The sequence below is a fragment of the Antedon bifida genome, chromosome 4 (assembly GCF_963402885.1).
Source record: "Antedon bifida chromosome 4, ecAntBifi1.1, whole genome shotgun sequence".
NCBI lineage: Eukaryota > Metazoa > Echinodermata > Crinoidea > Comatulida > Antedonidae > Antedon > Antedon bifida.
The window spans coordinates 3,958,027-3,972,879 of record NC_136229.1 but is presented as its reverse complement, the minus strand read 5'-3'; the positions used below and the strand labels follow the sequence as shown (position 1 = coordinate 3,972,879).

At 32.1% G+C, this 14,853-nt stretch overlaps 2 protein-coding genes across 2 annotated transcripts; both read left to right on the top strand.

Annotated features, from left to right (window-relative positions):
- Positions 1 to 1,461: 1,461 nt before the first annotated feature.
- LOC144841423 (uncharacterized) lies at positions 1,462 to 12,389 on the top strand. Its single transcript, XM_078697751.1, has 12 exons — positions 1,462 to 1,549; positions 2,329 to 2,450; positions 6,027 to 6,098; positions 6,500 to 6,607; positions 6,968 to 7,042; positions 7,323 to 7,497; positions 7,672 to 7,877; positions 7,984 to 8,043; positions 8,569 to 8,772; positions 8,946 to 9,086; positions 9,305 to 10,990; positions 12,354 to 12,389. Exons 1-12 carry the CDS (start codon positions 1,492 to 1,494, stop codon positions 12,387 to 12,389), a joined length of 2,943 nt encoding a protein of 980 aa, XP_078553877.1. The 5' UTR covers positions 1,462 to 1,491.
- A 1,393-nt stretch (positions 12,390 to 13,782) lies between these two features.
- On the top strand, positions 13,783 to 14,849 carry LOC144841422 (uncharacterized). The gene is made up of 3 exons (XM_078697750.1): positions 13,783 to 14,014; positions 14,529 to 14,715; positions 14,802 to 14,849. Exons 1-3 carry the CDS (start codon positions 13,815 to 13,817, stop codon positions 14,847 to 14,849), a joined length of 435 nt encoding a protein of 144 aa, XP_078553876.1. The 5' UTR covers positions 13,783 to 13,814.
- Positions 14,850 to 14,853: the final 4 nt, after the last annotated feature.

Genomic DNA, 14,853 nt, shown 5'->3' with positions numbered 1-14,853 from the left:
CTAGGCCCTACTACTACTAGGCCTGACTAATATTTAATAATAAGGGTAGGCCTAGAGGTAGGCCTAGGCCTCAATAGGCTCTCTCTCTCCCCCTCTCTCTCTCTCTGGCCCTAGGCCTATATTAATTAGGCCTAGCTAGGCTGGGCCTAGCCTAGTGTAGTAAGTAACCTAGCTGTCAGTGTTTGGTAAGGCTAGGCCTAGTAAGGCATATTAAATATTAAAACAATATGCCTTGAGGCCTAGGCCTAATTAATAATATGGCCTAGGTTCTAGAGTGTGTTTATGCTAGCCTATGAATGAATGTGCTGCTTTCGACAGCATTTATTTGTCCAATATATTATAAAATATCAGTTTTCTGTACACATGATTATGATATCATATTCAATAACATATTTATTAAGCTAGGCCTAGACTTTATTAGTAGTAGTACTGTTTGTACTGGCTAGCTCCTAAAACTAGAGACTATAGGCCTGGCCTACTAGTTACGTAGTAGTAGGCTTATCAATAATTTTAATAGATTATGTAGTCTTCTACTACTACTAGCTAGAGAGGGCCTTCAAGCCTAGTTAGAGTATCCGGCCTTATTAATATATTAGTTTACCACATTTACTAGCTGGCTAGTAGAGTAGTAGGTAGAGAGATTAAACTAATTTTATAGTAGTAGAGTGTTAGATTTATTGTAGGTAGGCCTGGTACTCTAGTACTAGATATAGTAGGCCTAGTAGCTTTGAGAGTAAGCCTAGCTAGCAGATATGACTCAACTCCTTACTACATAGCACTAGGCCAAGACATCTACAAAAATATAATTCAACTCTTACCAAATATAATATTAAGTATTCAAGAGTAATCCCACTCGCAAATTTGCACCCAACAAACAATCCCATGGAAGTGCAGTATTTTCGTTTAAATTATAAGGCTTTAAAAATGCAAGCCGCGATAAATATTTCCTGTTATATGTGAATTAAACTTTGCGACCTCACAAGAAAAAATTAGTAACTAGTACTTTTGAGTACAATATAATATGTGTTTGTTTTCCCTATTCAAGGTTGGATTATAATGATCTAAATTTGATTTTCCCACATAATCATGTATGTTAGATGCATTAGTTTCAGTTCAAACAATGTGTGTGATATTGAATTTTTGTTTTCAAATCAAATTAAGCCCTGTGACTAATTCATGTTTAAAACAAATAAAATATCCTTGAATTTGCAATCAGCAAATTGAAACAATAAACCTATTATTAGGCAGATACTTCCTACAATAGATGTAATAGATAGACCTTCACACACCGATAAAAACATGTCAAAATACCAACAATTTAAAAAAAATAAAATAAAACCAGTTTATTATTTTATATAACTTTCAGTCACTATGACACTCCAAAACCATCTTTATTTTGGTATCAAATCTCTCCTTTTTTTCTTTATTCATTGATTTTATACAATTCTAATTGTGTTTAAGATTTTATTTTATCATATTTTTTAGTCTAACATGTCATCAATCAAAGTAGATGAGCAGAAGTCACTTTCTCAAACCAAGTGTATTGCAGGTAGGCAGTTTTAAAGTTGTACTTTTACATTTTTTTGAGAAACAAAACTTTTATATAAATGGAATTTTCCACTCTGTGTACTGTACTTAATTCAAATTTGGTTGGTCTGTTGGTCAATAAAATGCATGATCTCATATGAGGACACCAAGTTATTGTTGAATTGGTAGTTTTAAAAAAACCCATTTTTGCAGGTGTAATGGGAACTTCCAATACTCCTGACATGTCTGCTGTTTGCATGAATAAGGAAACGCATAACCGAAAATAGCATAATACCTTCCTGATTAGTCCAGGGTTCATGGTAATTGCAAGTTATTACACCTCAATAGAAAGCAATACCCTGGATATGTCTGCAATCAAAGGCTATCATTACAGATGTGAATTAAGACTAATGGCATAATTATATATGTGAATTAACGTGACATTTTACACTATATATATTATTAATATTATTAATAATATTTTTTAAAAGCAATATTTAAAAATATGAATTAATAAATAAAAATATTGAGTGAATTATTATTTCAATTTGATGTCTATCATTATAGATGCAAATTAAGTCTAATGTCTTGATTATATTTATGTGAATTAATGTGTGACATTTTACACTATAAATTATATATCATGATTAATATTATTTTTAAAAAGTAATATTTTAACTCGAAAGTTTGATGGTACTGGTATCATACATAATATTTTAAAATATGAATATGTTAATAAATAAACATATTCATTGAATAATTATTTAAATTTGATGTCTTAAAAAATGTGCTTTTTCGTAGAGGATGTCATGGAAACTGAACATTCACTTCCAACAGAAAAGCCTCATGTTTATAGTCAAGCTGAAAACTTTTGTTTGAAAACAAAGATCTTTGAGGCTATCGAAGAATTGAAGATGAGACGGGTAAATACTATCACATGAAACATCAATTCTTCATGATAATTTATTTGTATTATGCCCTATTACATTTCTGTATTTGAATATGTAGCAATAATTAATCTTTAAATTTAATGTAATTCTTACATTTATTTTGGTTGGAGATACTTAATATTAATAATATTTATTATTTATTTAAATAATATTAGTGATAACAAGATGCTGTTTGTCCATTTTACAGTTTTGCCAAAAAAATAGGACCTTATTAATGTTCAGGTACTTAGCTTTGAATGTAGCTTTTAAAATAAAGTCTCCAATATCTTTTAATAGGGTGTGTATTACTATTGATCTCATTTCTGTATTTGATCACTTTAGCATCTGCATAAATGTATTAATATACCTACCACACAGAAAATTATATTCTACTTTGTGAAAAAAAAACTTGCTACCTGATTTTTAAATGTACTTTGAAATTAGATCCAAACAAATTAGGCTATTGATTGGTGTTTCCTTTTTAAATTTTAAACTAGCTATATAAAGAAATGACTGAACAGTAATGTTATTTTCCTTAAAATTACAATTTTTATTTAAAAAAAAAAAACAATTATATTTATTAAAAACAGGCTTATTAAGATAAGATAGAATAGCTTTATTTATCCACAAGTGGAAATTATGATATTGATAGATAATAGATAAACTCATCTCTTCAGAGAAGCATAATCACACGCTACTACTTGCACATATCTTGGAAAACACAGCGCTTTGAAACCTTTGTCTCTTTATAAATGTTATTTATTATTATTATTATAATTATAGTATATATGTTAACTATACAATATCCCATAATTATAAAAAATATATACATCTAAGTGGTCTTAGTTCCATCATGGAGAAATAATCCTAACTTATTTCTCCATGGTTCCATATAACTGATTACCGGATTTTGTGATTCCATGCATGACTTTCCACACGTATATAATTTTTTAACTAACTTAACCGTACATCCGTTCTGATCCTGTTCTTCCTCTGTCTTTTCCATGATCTTATTTCCAAATTGATTTAAATAGATTACCAAAATTGTAAATTATAATTCATATATTTGTATATTTTATATAAGTACTGTACCTCCTATATAAAGTGGTATGAACTTGATTTTTAGCCAATTATATCTAAGTGTTGCATGTTAGAGTTCAGAAGGATAATAAACAGAAATAGAAATAGATTCCTTTGATTAAAATAGATTATCATTCAATTATAATAATGATACTTCTTGTAATTGTAATTCATACTAGACATGAAACTCGTCACTTTGACGAGTTAGTTATCCGCACAACGACAAACGCCACGTGCACGTCATACGTTGGAATATTGCACACAGATAAAGATTATGGCATTATGACAAGAACTGAAGAATATGATATGCTGTTAGTGCTGAATTCTGTCAATTTGTGTCATATAGTATATACATGCAAAGAGTATAATCTGTATACATATTACATACAGTGTAGAATAGGTGAAATTACGGGACCCGCCATTTATTCCAATTTTTAACATGGCGACGGTATCAAAATGAAACACTTAAATAGCAATTTCTGGAGGAAATTATCTCAGGAACAACATATTAACGTGTAGAAGAAATTTGAATACGTAAAATATAGATGCGCACCCTTTTAAATGTGATGAACTATTACGCAAAATATGAAAATACGACTTTTTTTATTCAACTGGCCATATGATGACGTCACAACATCCGATTGGCAAAATGTTTACATGAATTCGTATCTACAATCCAATAGCTTCCAGAAAACGTTTTAATCGTGATTATCACATTTTATTCTTACGAGCTATTACAGATTAAAATTTACTGTAAAGATGAAATTAATGACCCACGTAATTAAAATTTTTAGGCATGATGACGTCATAAAAATTAAAATATTTTTATCTCATGCTAAAGAAAGTTGATTGACCTACACAATATATAAATTTAGGAGAAAAAGGAATACAGATAAGCATGATGCGCTCCATTGAATGTGATGAGCAATAACGAAAGAGACAAAAATCCTATATTTTACATTCGTGTGGCCATACGATGACGTCACAATGTTTTTTTAGCCTTATCGATGCATGATCCGATATCTACAACTCATCAACTTCTAGATTTTGTAATAAAAATAAACGGTTCACGGTTTACTTTAGAAACTATGACTGTTTAAAAAAAGACATAATTTTGACGATTTTTTAAGCTTTTTCATAAAAAACGCGCACGAATTGTCTAATTCAACGTGTTCATATGGCGTTATTTAAACTGGAAAAGGTCTAAATTGTTTTCAAAATTACTAGGAAAGACTTGAAAAATATAATTCAAGAGAAAAAAATATGTTTTTAACGCTACGTGCGCACCGCGTGCGTAAAAAATTGTGCGCCCGTGGGAATTTTTGACATGCTCAAAATGACAAGAAACGCATAAAAAGTTGATTAGAAATTAATTTTGCGCATTTTGAAATTTTAAATGCGCGTGCGCGCGTAACTTCTTGTGAAACATGCCATTTTTAATCCGTAGAAAGTTTGCCCCTGATATGACTTAAATTTTGTCAAAGTGTCAATACTAAATGACTTTTGGTTTTTAATCTATAATCAATCATTGAAATTCATAAAATTGCGCGTAAGTCACGTTGCGCAACTATGACGTCATTCAAAAATAGGAGGTGCACAACTTCACGTAAATGCCCATATGTTGTCAAAGTTATGAAATGTTATGTTTACACATTTTAGAGAAACGCGACTCACAAAAAGGAAGGAAGGATCCAAGAATAATACAGAAAAAAACTATTGATCCCATACAATAACAAGGAGTTATCCGCTTGGTATACCAAGCGGATAACTAATTATGTCATGTTATTATAAAAGTACACTATGCGGGTTCTCATAACAGAGTCTCTAAGCATGTCACATTTTATGTTTCCATATGCAGAGTTTTTACAATGAATTGAGTACTTTTGGCAGACTTGGCTTGCCATAGAGTTACAGTACACAGTACTGTAACTGAAACAAGGTGTTAAATATGTTTGATCCTAAAAATAATCTCCCCATGCCATTTTTGCGGTTTATGAATTGCTACTTAGAATAATTGAATATTTTTAAGAATAATAGTATACTGTACAAACAAAATAGTTCAATTTAGGCCTGAATTTGAGACACTAAATTGAATTTGATGGTTTTTAGTGTTTTTTTGTTTGTCTTACATGGGTTCGTCCCACTTTTATTTCCATATACAGTACATTTTTTTCTTTTTAAGTTGTATATGATCGCTTTACATATTTTAACTTCTATTAATATTTTTAAATATGTTTACATATATATTTTAACTTTTATTTTTATAATAGTCCATGAACATATATATTTTCTTATCATTAAAATGCTTTTTTAAATTTAAATATAAATAATTAGATTGTTAGGGCACTTAAGCTCTGTGTACACTATCTAACTAGTTATAACAAAATATGGTAGTGATGTGACTTCATCATGTCCATATATGGGCACATCACATTTTTCACATAAAGTTTGATTGTGTAGGCAGAACTTCATATCTATTTTTTTTTTTAGGAAATGCACGCTGAAGCTGAAGAAAAAGTTCAACAACTTCTTCAAGCAAATCTAAACCTTCAAAAGATGGTGGTAATGATTGGTTTTGTATTGTTCATTGCTATTAATATGATAAGAAGTCTGATACATGTATCATACACTGTGCAGTATACAGTACAGCATAGTAAAAAGTATAGTAATAGTATACTGTGCAGTACAGGAATACACAGTACAGTATGATTTGACCTTGAAATTGATTTAGTAAACACCTAATAAATAATAGTATCTAAACTAGGGCTTAGGGTGACATTGACATGTTGCCCACCAATCCCAGTGCCCTTGGTTCAAGCAGGTATATCTCAAAAGCTTAACTTCCTGAGTTCCTTGAGATTTTTGCAGAGCTAGCATATATTGCCTATTCTATGTTAATGAAGTTCTACTAATACTAACATTTAAGTTTATTTTTATAAATCTGTTAATTGTTTTTAAAAAAGGATGCAGAGAAGAAGTTAAACTTGATTCAGGTTGATACTCATAACCTACAGCTGACTGACCTAAAAAAGGCTTTCAATGATGAACTCTTGTCTATAAAGGAAGACAAGGTATTAACAAGTTATCTCAATGAATTTAGTAAGATTTAAGTGATGCCAGATATTAAGATACAGGTGTTAAAACAGGAAAGAAACTAGATTAATTGAGGAGCAGAACTTATTCAGTGGTAGATCCAGAATTTTGAAGTAGGGGTGAGGGAGCTAAAAAAAGCAAAATGAAGTGCTAAACTGAACCTAATGTCATAAGTCCCCTTTTATCTGACTATGTAATTAAGGTCTAGGGATTTTTTGTATTTATCTTTTTTTGATAATTTAAGATACATTATTTATATACAGTATAGTATTCATTCTATTATTTAATGTGAATATTCAATAATCGACACAAATATTTGATTTCATAATAAAATAAAGGAAAAACATGTGCAGTTGGCTGGAACAGCTGAAAAGGAAGTTCTGAAACTAAGAGATGAGATCCGTGGAATGCTGGTGAGTTCTAATGTTCCAGAACAGTTTTAAGATGTTAAAAACTATGAATGGTTTGTAAATTATTTAGAAACTAAAACTGTATTGTATTGAATTGTTTGGATGTCTGTACTGTTCAAGCAATCTACTTGCTCAAAACAAAAATGTCTGGGTTGTCAGAATTGTATATGAATAAGATAAAGAAATGGAAATTATTTTAGTTATCCAGTTTGGAATTAGATGACTCAATTTCTCATAGGACATTTACCGGTTTGCATCATGTTTCTTTATAATAATTGTGTAGTTAAACAAGTATTCGCTGGAAAAACATGTACAAGAACTGGAGAGGGCCATCGACTATCAAGACACTGCCCGTACTGATCACAACAGTCAGTTAGTAGATCTCGAACACAAGTGTAAACAGATTAATGTGCAAAGATCAACCTTAGAAGAGATGTTTGAGCAATTCCAAAAGAATGGTAGGATACCAATATATATAAAGAAAGTATTATTTGTCTATATTTACCAATGATTGAGAATCAATTTCAATCATTGTCCCATAGGTAACCTACGATATAGGTCTACTATATATACATTTCTTGTTGGGAGTTTATTTGGTTGTTTCTTAGAATCTGTTATATGTTTCTAAATAGTTAAAAGTGCGTTCGAGTTTAACAGAAAACTTGAATACATCAGTAATCATCGGCAGTGTCAGGTCAATGAGTTGCAGTCAAAGCTTGAACAGCAGCATGATGACTTGATGGAGGCTAGAGCTAAGCTTGAAGCTAGGCCTAGTCCAGGTACAGAACTGAGCCATTTGAAAACTCAAGAGGACATGTTTCACAAGGAACTACAGGCAGTAGGCTTTTAATTGTTCTATTTACCCTCTAATGTTGCTACTCAATAATTTAATACATTTAAGGATGATATAAAAATGATACTGTATTACACAAATTATTTTCCAGAAAGATAAATTATGCGATCAACTCTTGAAACATGTAGAAGAAATCCGAAATGACCGCACGGTAAGCCTCACCATTCTTATTTTGTGTGTAGTACTTCTGGTACTAATCAAAGGTTACACTCCATTCACTTTCCTGGTATATCTTCCTAAAGGAAAAGTCAATTGAATTTCCAAAAGTATCCACTTAAAGCCAATTCTTATTATTCTACACTAGTAAACCTTAAGCTCTGGCCACACTATCAAATAGTTTAAAAGGAAAACGCGTGATGTGCCCAAATATGGTAGTGATATGATATCATTTCCATATATGGGCACATCTGACATTTTTGTCACAAAAAAGTTTGATAGTGTAGACAGAGCTTTAAGAAAAGCTTACCATTTCCATTACTGTTTCCTTGTGTCAGTTGACAAAACTGCAAAAAAAAAAATTTAGTTAAATAGGTAGTAATAGTAGCCTAAGTTATACAATGTAAGACAATTTAGCTTTACATTAGTACATTTTAATGTATACAGTAGTAGGCCTATATTTGTGCTAAAGAGCGACAATGCAAATAACGTCATGCCAGTATCATTGATATTATTACAGAAAACGTTGTCTTCGCTATCTGACGCTCATTCCTTGATCGATCACTATGTCAAAGAAAAAGAGGTAAATGATGTAGTAGAAGTGAAATACCAACATCTTCTGAATGATCACGAGGTTCTCAAAGACAGCTGGGAAGAAAAGAGTAAACTGTGTCAATCACTTCAGCAATTGTTTGAAGAAAAGGAAACGCATTGGTTAAAGAAGGTCAATCTTTGATTTATTAACTAATGTTTCAATGTATTTGCATGTTGGTAAAGTGTGGTTTCTAGTTATAAACTTGAAATCACATACTTCACATAATAGTATGATGATCTTGACATTAAGTGTGGTTTACATGAACTCTGAAACTTAAATCTTTTGTCTTCCTTTGTTTCCAGAAAGAAGAATTAACAGACACTCTATCAACTTATCAGAAAAAATGTGATGATTTAACAAAATCGTCCGATAAACTTGAAGAGCTTAAAGAGTATTATTGCAGGATGTACGAAGATTCCCAATTAAACTCTCACACACTTCAGGTATTAGTAATAAAAAACACACTAAGTAAGCCTACTTCCTTAACAATGGTGCTTACTGTAAGTACCATTTACAGTTTATTTATTTTCTTAGTTTTCGTTTCTGTTTTCATTATACACAGATTAAAACTCTGTATTTATATTTTAGGCCTATTTCAGTTTTTTACTGCTGTGAGAGGTTTTCTTTTTATGTTAAAAATGTATTGCAATTTCATTCACAGGAATCTATTACTAAAAGTAATACTTGTTCAAAAGATATGCCATCAACTACATCGCAGACAACTCAAACACATGGGTTTGAGGCATCTGATGATGTTTTTGATGATGTTCATCAAAATAAGGACAGAAATGCAGAAAATATTAAGAATATTCAAAGTGAGTCTGACAGTGGAATTAAAGAAGTGAATATGAAGAGCCTAAGTGGTATTCCTTGTCTGATCGACAGAATTCAAAATAAAAATCCAGATCTTGCATCTTACTACAATTCTACAATTGATGACAATAGTGAGGCGAGTGTCAAAGTTATGGCATCAGCCAAAGATGAAGATATTGCCAATCTTGGTAGTTGTAAAATGAAAGAAAATGTTAGGCCTACAACTAAACCTGTTGACTTTTGTCAAAACGAGCAAAATATTAAAACTTTATCACTTGATAAAAATATCTCTAATGAAATGGATAAAAACAAGGATCAACACAATCAACCAACTATTTCCATAACAGAACCCTCTGAAACAGATGAAGTTGCCAGTTTATCAGAAATGTCCCCAGAATTTGAAGTCTCTAAAGATATTGGTAACTATATGACTAAGTTAACTCTTAATGATCTATCAACTAATGATGTAAGCCTACTGCCAAAACCATACAAGCCTAAAACATTACAAACAATAAATCCCATAGACGTACCAAATACTATCAGTAACTGTAGGCCTACTAGCCATAAAAATGTTCCAGATTCTGCTAGTACTAGGCCTATAGGTTTACTACTGCCAGAGCCCTACATGCCTAAACCATTTCAAACAAGTCCTCTAGTAGGCCTACCAGATGCGGGTAAAATCAGTCGGAAAAGTAATCTGGATTCTGCTAATACAATACGACTGCCAGAGACGAAGAAGAGAAGTCCCGTACCATATACTAGTAAAAGCAGCCAGAAAAGTGGTCTAAATTCTGCTAGCACTATATTAACAGAGACGTGCAAGCTTGGAACATTGCAGAAAAGTCCCGTGATACCACGTGTGGTTGGAAGTAGCCAGAGAAGTGTTTCTTATCTTAATAAAGAAATACGATGTCTCGAGACTGAAACATCATCAACTGGTTCTGGTTCTCCCAAACTATCAACTAAAAGCGATATACCCAGTGGTGATGAGAAGGTGCAAAGACAAATAGACATCAGTCAGTGTACCGATACAACCTTCAAAAGAAAACTATTTTCTAATAATTCGACAAGTAAAATACAGGCGCTAGAACAAATTCAGACGGTGCAGACTTCTGAATGTGAACTTACGACAGATTTGGTTGTCAGCTGTAAGATTGCTAGAAGTGATCTTGATCATATTAGTCAGCAATGGGAAGAAGAAAAGCAATCGCAGAAACAATGCACTCAGCGAACATCTTTTGATGATAAAGATGGAAACGATTATACTGTAACAAACCAGTCGTATGAAGAAGAAAAGGAATCATGGACAGACTTGTCCACCGCGGTGAACCAAGGAATTACTTTACAAGATGACATATCTAAACATAGTCAGGGAAAAGATTCGCAGAATCAGCATCTACTTCCTTGCCAAATAGTTGATCTTAAGCGAATCAACACTTTTCCAGTAGATTTTCCAGTAGAAGAGAAGAAAGTAAAACTACAACCGATTGTTGTTGCAGATGAACTCAACTTAAGAATGAGCTCGACACAACAGGTTAATTTATTTCATTTATTTTTTGTCCAAATCCTTTATTTGAAACATTAAGTCAGTATTGAAATATATGCATTGGCCCCACTGTTATTCGCCATCACATGATCTCACACTTAGGCCTTAAGAGAAGCAGAGAGTAGCCTATCTATTTAATTGAGACGACCAACCAAATAGGCCATATTTCCCTCATATTTTGGTCCTGTTGGTATTTGATTTCATGGGTTAAATGTTATAGTTCAATTAAAAATCAATCCACTGTAGTTAAGTACTGTCATTATGCTAGTTTTGGGTACCACTATGTGTCTGACACCAAAGTAACAGTATGCCTATCATACGCCTACGTAAATTTAATTTAACCCAAACAGCATTGGAATTCTTTATTTCTATCAATCGGAAACTCCTTGTCGAAATTCGTATGACGTCAGTGATAGGATAGTAGATTTCCATCACATTTTCAATTCTGTTAATTACATTCGATAAACACCTTATTATACAAGCCGACAGGAAGTAATAGGCCTACCATTAAAATAGATATCCATATCGCGCTGTATCCATAACTACAGTGACCTATTGGGAAGTTGTCGGATTTATTTAACCCTATAAACCTTCTACATAAATATCATCTGCGTCAGATGTGAAGATTGTATTGCCTACCACCTGCCGGTGATAAACTCCAAATACGATTCGTGAATTAAAAAAAATTAATATTTGTGTAATAATGTCTACAGTGTTAACCACACCCGATTTCCACAACCCATAATTATAGGAAGTAGTTCGTATCAGGGCACGGCCATTGAACTATGAACTATATTAAAGATGTATTGTCCCCCAAAAACATGAAAAATGAAGATTAATAAAATCAGACTTTAAATATGCCATTTTGTAGGTTTATAATAATAAATTCATTTCTGTAAAAAAAAAAAATATATTATTGTCTGACAGACGATTTAGGTATTTTTTGCTTTAAATTACATTTTTTCAAGTAAATCATTTTTTTTCAATCCAGTTTTTGGTCAAAGTGAATAACTATTATGTGGAATTAAAATAGCATATTTCAAAAAAATGTGAACAAAAAATGTTTATGGGGACAATATATTTTTAATATTTTACATATACGTTTTCCTGATTATTTGGGAACTCAATTATCATTTATTATTCCCTGTGTATGTCAACTGTAGTAGAGGTTCGATTTTATTCATGTACTTCAGAAATAAAGTTGTTGATAATTGATATCATATTTTGATCATCATATTTTGTAAGAAATGTAGGCTATCTGTATGTCTTGAAACTTTTCCCTAATTCTACCTTCTGGGAGTTCCCAGGCTGTGATCTGTAACCGTTTTATTGTTTTCTTTTTATTTCTAAGGTGTCTGGTTGCTCTCAACAACAATTGTTTTTTTGAACAACGACATCGCAAATAAAATTCAACACATCATATCATCACCAACAATTGATTAGCTTTTTACGTGGTTATTATTCCATGGTTTTAAATAATGCTTGATTTACGATGATGATGATGATGATGAAGAAATCATTCGTTGGTTGATTAACACTCCTCCGCAGGTTAATCTTTCTCTGATTAATGATTTTAGGAATTCCAATCCCAGTTATGGCGTATAATATAATTCTTTTGTAGTTGTACAGTAGGGCGAGATAATGCAGAACACACCCAACATTTTGTTTGTTTGTTTTACAACTGCTTGGTGTCGTGTGCCCTTCTTCTCTATGACGGGCCTACACGTCGGTTTCATGGAATACATAACGGTATATCCATAGATACATATTTCTATGGAGGTCTATATTTCAAAAGCATGAACTAATAAATTGTTGTAGTACAAACTCCAATGTGTTGTTTTAAATCGCAATTCATAGTTTTCGGTATTTATAAACATTTTAAATGATATAGACTTTGAATTTGGTGTTTTAACTTAAATTATGAGAAACGTTAAATATTAAATAGTATTTATCAGAAACAAAAAGTATTGTTTGAGATGTTAGTAGTTTATATTTGTGTATTTTACGAATAAGGCCTAACCATAATAGTAGGCCTGCTACTTTATTGAAATTCCAATTGATGATTAAGGCCTGCTACTTTATTGAAATTCCAATTGATGATTAAGTGTACCTTTCAGTGGGTGGATTTTAATAAGAAAAGAGAACATTTGCCCCTGGCATCTCAAAAAGCTTTAAAGCTATTTTGACGTAATAAAATACTGGCACTTGAACTAAAGGTATAAAAATGTTTATTTTTTATTCAATAAAATTCTTAGACATGATTACAAAATGGTATTAAAAATATACGAATCTGACCAAGGAGTTGTTAATTAACAACTCCCTGGTCTGATCAGGTAACAATTTCAAGCATGATGTTCTGGATTCCGTCACTGTACATGCATTACATCACTTTTTCTGGTTTTACGTGCACAATAATAACTCCATAGCTTGTTCAGCCAAAAATATTTGAATCTACTTGAGGTTCTAAAACGACTTTCGAAAGTTCCAGGTCTACGAATACTCTCATGATTGTGGTTCAAGAAGATTGCATACACTTCCTAACATAACCATAAACCACTGACATAAAGATATGGAATATTCACAAATCGGTTATTGGCAATATTGTGTATCATGCTAACCTTAATCACATCCGGTAAGCGGACCTGGAATCAAGTAGAACCGATAAGCCGCGCTGACGTTATTGTCCTTCCAAATCCGTGTTACAAAGAAATACTGTCTAAGAAACTAACGTATAAAAGGCAGCGCGAGGAGTTGTAAGTCATTTCATACAGATACTTCGCCGGAGCGACTTGCGCTATTGAGTCCCTCCATCATGATTCGTTCGTACTTAGCCATCGTTTTAGTTTGTTTTATTATACAATGTTCAGCGTTCGAAATCGAAATATCATCGTTGAATGTTGAAAATGTTACTACCGTAACAAAGGAACCCTTATTAGGAGAAGATGATGAAATTATCGCAATATTACCTCCCGTTATTCCTGAATGGGAGAAACCAGAGCCTGTAGATGTTCCGTAAGTACCGTACTGTATTGGAATGTTGTTTACTGCTTATCAGATAGGCCTAATGCATCGAGTATGTTATGCTATGATGGCTTCGTACGATTGTAGTATTTAACTACAGAGTTTATTCTGAATGTTGCTGTTCCTATTTCAGTTTTAAATATTATCTACTGTATTCCCCCAAGCAAACGTTAGGATCCCGCCCTCCCCACTAAATTATTTTTAACATAATGTACCATAAAATGTTCGATCAATAATTACATTTGATTACACAGAGTTTATTCAATCCTGAATGTTACTGTTCTTTATATTTAAGTTTTAAATAATATTTACTGTATTTCCCCAAAGTTTGGTATTTTTTGCGGTGAATTAAAAGAAATTGAATTTAATTTTTTAGAACAACTACTTTTACTACTCTTTTTACAACCGTTTGAGAGAAATCAAGCATTGTCTAGAACTCATTCTGCCTAGAACATTTAGGCCTAATTTTCAATAATAAATTAAAACTTTATTCGTTGTCTTATAGAGATTTTCTTATTACAACTTCTCCAATATGGGTATCTAACACACTTGAAACTGTGTGTGTGAGTTATCTTGAAGGTCCAACAAAACTCGCGATCACAGTTCGTAACACCTATAGCTGGAATACTGCCTTTAGTCTGTCGAAAAATGAGAGTTTTCCCGAAGGTGGCAGTCGCTGTTTTGACATTCAGGTAGGCCCTAAAATTCATACTGACTTTAATTTTTGTTGCTAGGTTGTGTATAAACATTTTTTATTTAGACGATTGTATTCGTTTAGTGTTGCGTTGCTCTTGTGTGGAAAGCTAATCATTGCAACGAGCCTTAGCGGT